This window comes from Nansenia antarctica, assembly GCF_963989245.1.
Source record: "Nansenia antarctica genome assembly, chromosome: 6".
Lineage (NCBI taxonomy): Eukaryota > Metazoa > Chordata > Actinopteri > Argentiniformes > Microstomatidae > Nansenia > Nansenia antarctica.
The window spans coordinates 51,969,384-51,976,883 of NC_137676.1; the positions used below are offsets into that span (position 1 = coordinate 51,969,384).

General features: G+C 46.3%; 1 protein-coding gene across 1 annotated transcript in view; it reads left to right on the top strand.

The window, feature by feature from the left end:
• tusc3 (tumor suppressor candidate 3) overlaps nucleotides 1-7,500 on the top strand; it is a gene marked incomplete at both ends in the record, with an annotated part of 102,734 nt that overhangs the window by 58,907 nt on the left and 36,327 nt on the right. The window contains 1 exon segment of the mRNA XM_080533721.1: nucleotides 7,124-7,264. Coding sequence (XP_080389847.1) covers nucleotides 7,124-7,264 — 141 coding nt within the window.

The window sequence follows — 7,500 nt, forward strand, 5'->3', positions numbered from 1 at the left end:
GTCCCAGTGGTAAATGTCTCCACAACCCCCGCCCTCGAATGGTAAGTTGCTTTTCTACAACAGCCACCACATAATATAAAAAATAAATACACAGTTGTAACATTAAATTCATTTATTTACAATCATTAATCGTTTCAGAATACATATCCTTCCACCACAGAATATAGTCCCATAAACAAGATCAACCATTGCATTGTCGGTCAGCACAGATGTTCTTAATCAGATTGATCGGGAGGGGTATTGATACTGGAAATGCGGTCTGAACTGAAGGTTGTTGGGGTATTTACCACTGTTGTTAGCCAATCAGAATTCAGTATCCAAACATGCTGTTGTAGAAGTTGCATTTGACCTCCCCATGTGCTACTCATAGGGGACAGTTTGTCATCCCTATAGATATTTTAGGGGTTTTTCCCCTGTTTGCTAGTAAACTCAGGAGACTGAATCAGAAGCTTAAGCTGTTTATTCTTAATGTAACAATGAGATTAAGAATCTAGAGTTTGCAAAGCCCAGATGGTCTGGAAAATGATCTGGTGATATTCACATGTGCACAAAGTGTTCTATAGTGTTCTCCCACCAGGCTGACCTGACCGTTGGATGTTCCTACACCAGGCTTTTATAGTGCAATGAAAGCAGAGAGAAAAAACTATGTTGATTCACACACAATAAACACAAGTCGGAATTTTCCACTACAATATTCCATCACCTTTTGTTGACTCTCAATCTCTTATTCAGATGTCATCTTCGCCCTCTGCATATGCTCAGGATGCTGTTATTAATCATTTCAATTTCAGTTTATTTAAGAAGGGACAATGCATATATCAATTGACAACAAGTGTCAATACGCCAGATTTAGTCAGGAGGCCAATTTTCCTGGTGGTCACCTGGCCAAGAAAAAAAAAGGCATCCTGAAATGACACAAGATAAAATAAACAATAAAACAGAATCATACAGAGCATATGAAAGACACAGTTTAAAAAAGACACTGTTAAATGATTAGGGCGCAGATTTGCTTTCCCTTAAGCCAGTTTTTCAGATTTGTTTTGAACAGCCCAAGGGTAATAATAATAATAATAATACATTAGACTTATATAGCGCTTTGCTAGACACTCAAAGACGCTTTACAAACTGAAAAGATCGAGTAGTAATAATAAAAAGAAACAAAAGGTAAATAGAAGAAAGTATAGGGGCCTAATTAAGATGTGTGCACATCTTGCACACAAGTGCACATGAAGGGGTGGGGGAGAGGGTTAACTGGTGAAGACGAGCTTGAAGAGGTGGGTTTTAAAGGGCCTGTTTAAATGTTGGGAGGGTGTTGGCCTGTCTGATGTGGTTGGGGAGGGCGTTCCAGAGGGACGGGGCTGCGGCTGAAAAGGCCCTATCACCCCAGGTCCGGTAGTGGAGGGCAGAGTGTTCCAGTGCTGCGTGGCTCGGACAGAGAAGGTTGAACGTCCGAAAGAGCTCCTTCTAAATGGAACCACACAGTCCCCTCTAGATGCTCCTTCTAAATGGAACCACACAGTCCTCTCTAGATGTGGACCTTGTTGTTCTGTCATTGTCCTTTCTGGTCACAAACTGACTCATTGGTGGGGGGGGGGGCAATGACAGTGACCACATAACATTCAGGAGAAGCCAACACCGAGTCTTCAGTTGAAAAGTCCACTATACATCAGTCTGTTTAAAGGTTAAATGATCAGTATTCACTATGTTATTAATAATTGAAAGTATGAATATAGCATTAATAATGAATGAATTCAGTCTTCCACCCACAGTGTAAGGTATGCAAGGGAAGGAGGAATGGTATTGGAATGCAGGGAACGGTGTGAGGAGCGGCCGTCAGACACACACCGGTTGGGTACCCGTTCCTCATTTCTATTCTGTGCGTTATGAATAAGTCTGTCCTCCGATTTCTACCTCCACCAGCCTCCGCTGACCATACACAAAACATAACCCGCCTCCGTTCCGGACGTAGCTGTCGTCAAAAACCTACGTCGCTGGTTTAATATAAGATAAGAGAAACATACGGAATCGTCCTCAGTCTTTGTGAAAGACACTTCGAGGACCGACCTGTCACCTTCAACCTTTGACCAGGACCGACCTGTCACCTTCAACCTTTAACCAGGACCGACCTGTCACCTCCAACCTTTGACCAGAACCTGTCACCTCCAACCTTTGACCAGAACCTGTCACCTTCAACCTTTGACCAGGACAGACCTGTCACCTTCAACCTTTGACCAGGACCGACCTGTCACCTCCAACCTTTGACCAGGACAGACCTGTCACCTCCAACCTTTGACCAGGACCGACCTGTCACCTCCAACCTTTGACCAGAACCTGTCACCTCCAACCTTTGACCAGAACCTGTCACCTTCAACCTTTGACCAGAACCTGTCACCTCCAACCTTTGACCAGAACCTGTCACCTTCAACCTTTGACCAGAACCGACCTGACACCTCCAACCTTTGACCAGAACCTGTCACCTTCAACCTTTGACCAGAACCGACCTGACACCTCCAACCTTTGACCAGGACCGACCTGTCACCTCCAACCTTTGACCAGAACCTGTCACCTCCAACCTTTGACCAGGACCTGTCACCTCCGACCTTTGACCAGAACCTGTCACCTTCAACCTGTGACCAGGACCGACCTGACACCTTCAACCTTTGACCAGGACCGACCTGACACCTTCAACCTTTGACCAGGACCGGCCTGTCATGTCCATCCCTACAGGACACATTTAGGGTGACACCCTCACCTGAGGTCCCTCCGCGAGGAACCTCCACCTCCCAGTAAACCTTCGCCTTCTAGTTCTGTTGTTGTTTTTGTTCGTCTGACTGTTTTAGTTTTCTTTCCTGTATCTCTGTAAAGCGACCTTGGGTACCTTGAAAGGCGCTATATGAATTCAAGTTAATATTATTATTATTGACGTGTAAACGGGGAAAAAACGTGTCTGTTGATTTCCAGCGACACAGGCCGCAACTAAACGTTGAGGATATCCCCCCACCCTGGATGAATCGCACCGGCCGCCCCCCAAATAACAGACGAAGCACCACAACGGCAGACACTCGCACCTGACTTATCCGTGTCCGAAGAGATGATATTCGTACCGGACCCCGAGATACATCCAGAAAGGTTATTCCTTAATAGCCGCAGAGATGATATCATCATTCCTGGATTTATCGAGAGAGATGCACGATACTTCACAGGGGTGGGGGTGGGGTGGGTTGGGAGGGGGGAGGGGGGAAGGGGACTGGAGAGGAGCACTTCACCAGAGTACCTGGCTTTTATTGAACCAGAAAAAAAGAGAAGCGAAATGCAATAAAGACACTAATGACCTGCTGGAGAATGATTTCTGCGGCTCTCTTTCTTTTGGGCTTTCCTTTTTTCCCGTTGACCAAACAAGGTTAAACGGAGGAGCTGTATTTGGTATTGAATCCGAAGTGGCGGCCATTGTAGATCTGTATCAAAGCCTCCTCCGGGGTGGGCTGACGTCATCCCCCAGCAGCCACTCGCTAATCCTGTCCATCCTCTGTGTCCCGTGTTTAAAAAAATAAAATAAAATACAAATGTCAGTTGACATCGTAACGAATGCAACAGGCACTCTGTTCTCTCTCTCTCTCTTTCTCTCTCGCTCAGCCTCCCTCTCTCCCCATCCCTCTCGCTCTCTCTCTCTTTCTCTCTCTACGTGTCCTCCTCTCTCTCTCTACCACCCCCCTCCCTCCTCTCTCTCTCTCTCCTCCTTAAGCAGACTGAATTATGGGATACGCGGCCCCCTTTATCTGGAATAATCCAGTAGCATCAGAAAGGAAAGGCCCCGCGCCCGGTGGCGTCCTCCGTTACAGCGGCGTTACGACCTTCAGGAGGGGAGACACACAGTGTGTTTACGATCCTGCCGGCCGCTGGGCTCACGGTCGTAAATAGACCCCCTCCCCACCCCCCAGGTCTCCCGGTGTGGGCGGTTGCGGTTATTGTCCCTAGGTCTACAGCTAAGGCTACATCCTGTAGCTAAGGTTAGATCCTGTAGCTTTTTTGATTGATTGAAAACTTTATTAGAATGTTTGCAGAAGTAGGTACATGAAAGTACATATTACATACAAGGTCAAACTAATAGGATAAAAACCCAAGAAAGCCACTGGCTTATTTCAATTGGGGTCCTTGATTTTCAATTCATCGTTACATGTAAGACAGACATAAGAAAAGAACTAGTACTATCTACATGATAATACAGACAAATAACTATTACTATCTACAAGATAAACGTACATCCATCATGGGAAGAACAATACAACAAAACATAAGGTATGTACAGCGGGTAGGACAGGTGGGGACATACACCACAGGTGGGGGCGGGGGACAGAACACAAAGTATGTACAGTGGGTAGTTCGGGTCTTTTAATCTGATTTTTGTTTTAGAGGGTCCAGTTACGGATTGCAGCCTCCTGTAAATGTTTTTTGAGAGTGGTTTTGAAGGTGGGCAGTGTTTTGCACTCCTTTAAGATTATAGGAAGGGCGTTCCACATCTTTACTGCATAGTTTGCAAACGAGTTTAATCCCTTGTTTGTGGTGCAACGCGGTTGAACGTGGTTCGTGGAGCTTCCTCTGGTGTTGTAAGTGTGGACGTTGTTCACTTTTTGGAAGTATGTTGACAGGTACTTGGGTGTCTTTGTGGTGTAGCGTATCTTGAAGACTAGGCCCAGTGCAAGCTGCTGCACTCTGTCAACTACTCGTAGCCAATCAAGGCTCAAAAAATGAGCAGCGGTTAGATGTGTCCTAGGGTTGAGGCCTAGCAGAAGCCTAACCAGTTTATTTTGGGCTGTCTGGAGTCTTGTTTTATGGGCCTTTGTGGTTCTATAGTACCATGATGTTACGGCATAGTCGAAGTGACATTGAATGAGAGCTCCTGATAGGGTCCTCAGTGTGTTTTTACTGACAAGTGAGGATATCCTGTACAAGAATCTAGTTTTATGGTTCACTTTTTTGATTACTTTTGCTGCCATTTTATCTCCGGAAAGATTTGCCTCTAAGATGGAGCCCAGGTATGTAATATCCTCTTTTCTTGTGATATTAATGTTACCCACTTTTATTTTAAAATTTTCAGCCTTTCTGAGTTTAGATGGGGATCCGTATAGGATGGTTTCAGTTTTACCTAGGTGTATTGATAGTTTATTGTCAGCTAGCCAGATGCAGATTCTACTCAGTTCAGTGCTTAGCGCTTTTTCCACCTGCAATATGTCCCTGTCAGAGACCAGCAGAGCCGAGTCATCCGCGAACAGGAACAAATTGCAATTACATGCTGATGACATGTCATTCACATATATTAGGAACAGTAAAGGTCCCAATATGCTTCCTTGTGGAACGCCGCAGGTCACTGGGAGGGGGGGGGACAGTGTTCCGTTCACACTAACCACCTGTTCCCTCCCCTCTAAGTAGGATTGCATCCAGCTCACCGATGTTCTATCGAACCCAATTGCTTTCAGTTTATCTAACAATATGTGGTGATCTACTGTGTCGAAGGCCTTCTGGAGGTCCAGCATGACCATGCCGCAGTACTTGCCCGAGTCCACCTCATGGTTGATGTGGTCGTTCAAATAGAGAAGGCATGTGTCAGTGGAATGGGATGTTCTGAATCCTGATTGAAATTCATACATCAGATTTTTTTCGGTAAGGTACCTATCGACCTGTTCATAAACTATTTTTTCCATAAGTTTCGAGATGGAATTAAGAATAGAAACAGGTCGGTAGTTGCCTGGGTCTAATTTGCTTCCTTTTTTATACAGTGGGGTTACCCTTGCTATTTTAAAGTCAAGGGGGACGTGTCCCTGTTTGATGGAGAGGTTTATTATGTGGGTGATGATTGGGGTAATGGAGGCAGCTGAGTCTTTTAGAAATCTGGCTGGAATATTGTCATGGCCCGTGGCCTTTTCTGAGTGTAGAGCGCCTAGCTTTTTAAACACCTCATCGTTTGACACCATGGAGAGTTTAAAATCATCATTGCGTACACCCAGTTTATTGTAGAACGCACGGATGTGCTCTACACCATAACGCCCTGAGTGGGGTGGTAGATTGTTAACTAATTTAGTGGCTATGGTTGTAAAGAAAGTGTTTAAGCACTTAGCCACATCCAGCTTGTCTGTAAGGAGAGAGTCACCAGATTTTATGCTGATGTTTGTAGACCTGGTTTTGAGTTTTTGACTGCAACCTAGTTGGCTATTAAGTAGCTTCCAAAGGTCACGTGGTTTGTTTAAGTTTTCTTCGATTTTGTTATCGAGGTATTCTTTCTTAGCAGATTTGGTCATGGTAATTACCTGATTGCATAGCTAAGGCTAGATCCTGTAGCTAAGGCTAGATCCTGTAGCTAAGGCTAGGTCCTACAGCTAAGGCTAGGTCCTGCAGCTAAGGCTAGGTCCTGCCAGGGGTGTTCTAGGGGAGGGGCCAGGGGTGTTCTAGGGGTGTGGACTCACCTGATGTCTGATAAACTTACGCCCTGCTCCTTTTTGCAGATATACTTGGCAATACAAATAATTCCGATTCTTCCCCATGGCAGTGGGCCTCACAAACAGGATGCCTCTCACTGACTCAGGGACTTCCACCTACCCCCCCCCCCCCCTCGTCACACACAAACACACACACACACACACACACACATACAATGCACCGACAGTGTCATTTATATTAGTTTGACATTTATTCTCGTTTACAGCCTCCATAATTATCGTTCTATTGCCTTTTCAATTATTTCCCTCTACATATTGTTTGTTTTTGACGTCCTCTGCACCAGCCTCATCACGTCAACTTCCTGTAACGTACAACCATCCAAATCCAAAATAACTTAGCATTCCGGTTTCAAGCGACTTTACTCTGTGCTTTGTGTCATCCTCCCGAAAGCAGGAAAACCTTGACGTTGAACGAGGCAGCCGGTGAATAGACGTACGCACGTCAGTCAGAGAGCGGCAGACACACGCCAGCGTCTGTTTACGCGTCCTTCAGATTCAGACCGTGACTCATGTTTACACCCTCCCTCCCCCGCCAAGCACAACTCCACGCTTCCCCGACGTCGTCGTGCTGTGCGAACGACTGACTAATTTCCCCCTTCTCTCCCACGTCCCCCCCCCCATCCCCTCCTCAGATCCGGGTGTTCCGCCCCCCCAACTACTCTGGCACCATCGCCCTGGCCCTGCTGGTGTCCCTGGTGGGGGGGCTGCTGTACCTGCGCCGCAACAACCTGGAGTTCATCTACAACAAGACGGGCTGGGCCATGGCCGCCCTGGTGAGACACACAAACACACACACACACACACACACACTCAGAGACACACTCAGAGACACACTCAGAGACACACTCAGAGACACACTCAGAGACACACACAGAGACACACACTCAGAGACACACTCAGAGACACACTCAGAGACACAGAGACGCACATAGAGACACACACACAGAGACGCACATGCATACACGCAGAGACACAGAGACTCACACACACAGAGACTAGGGCTGCCACG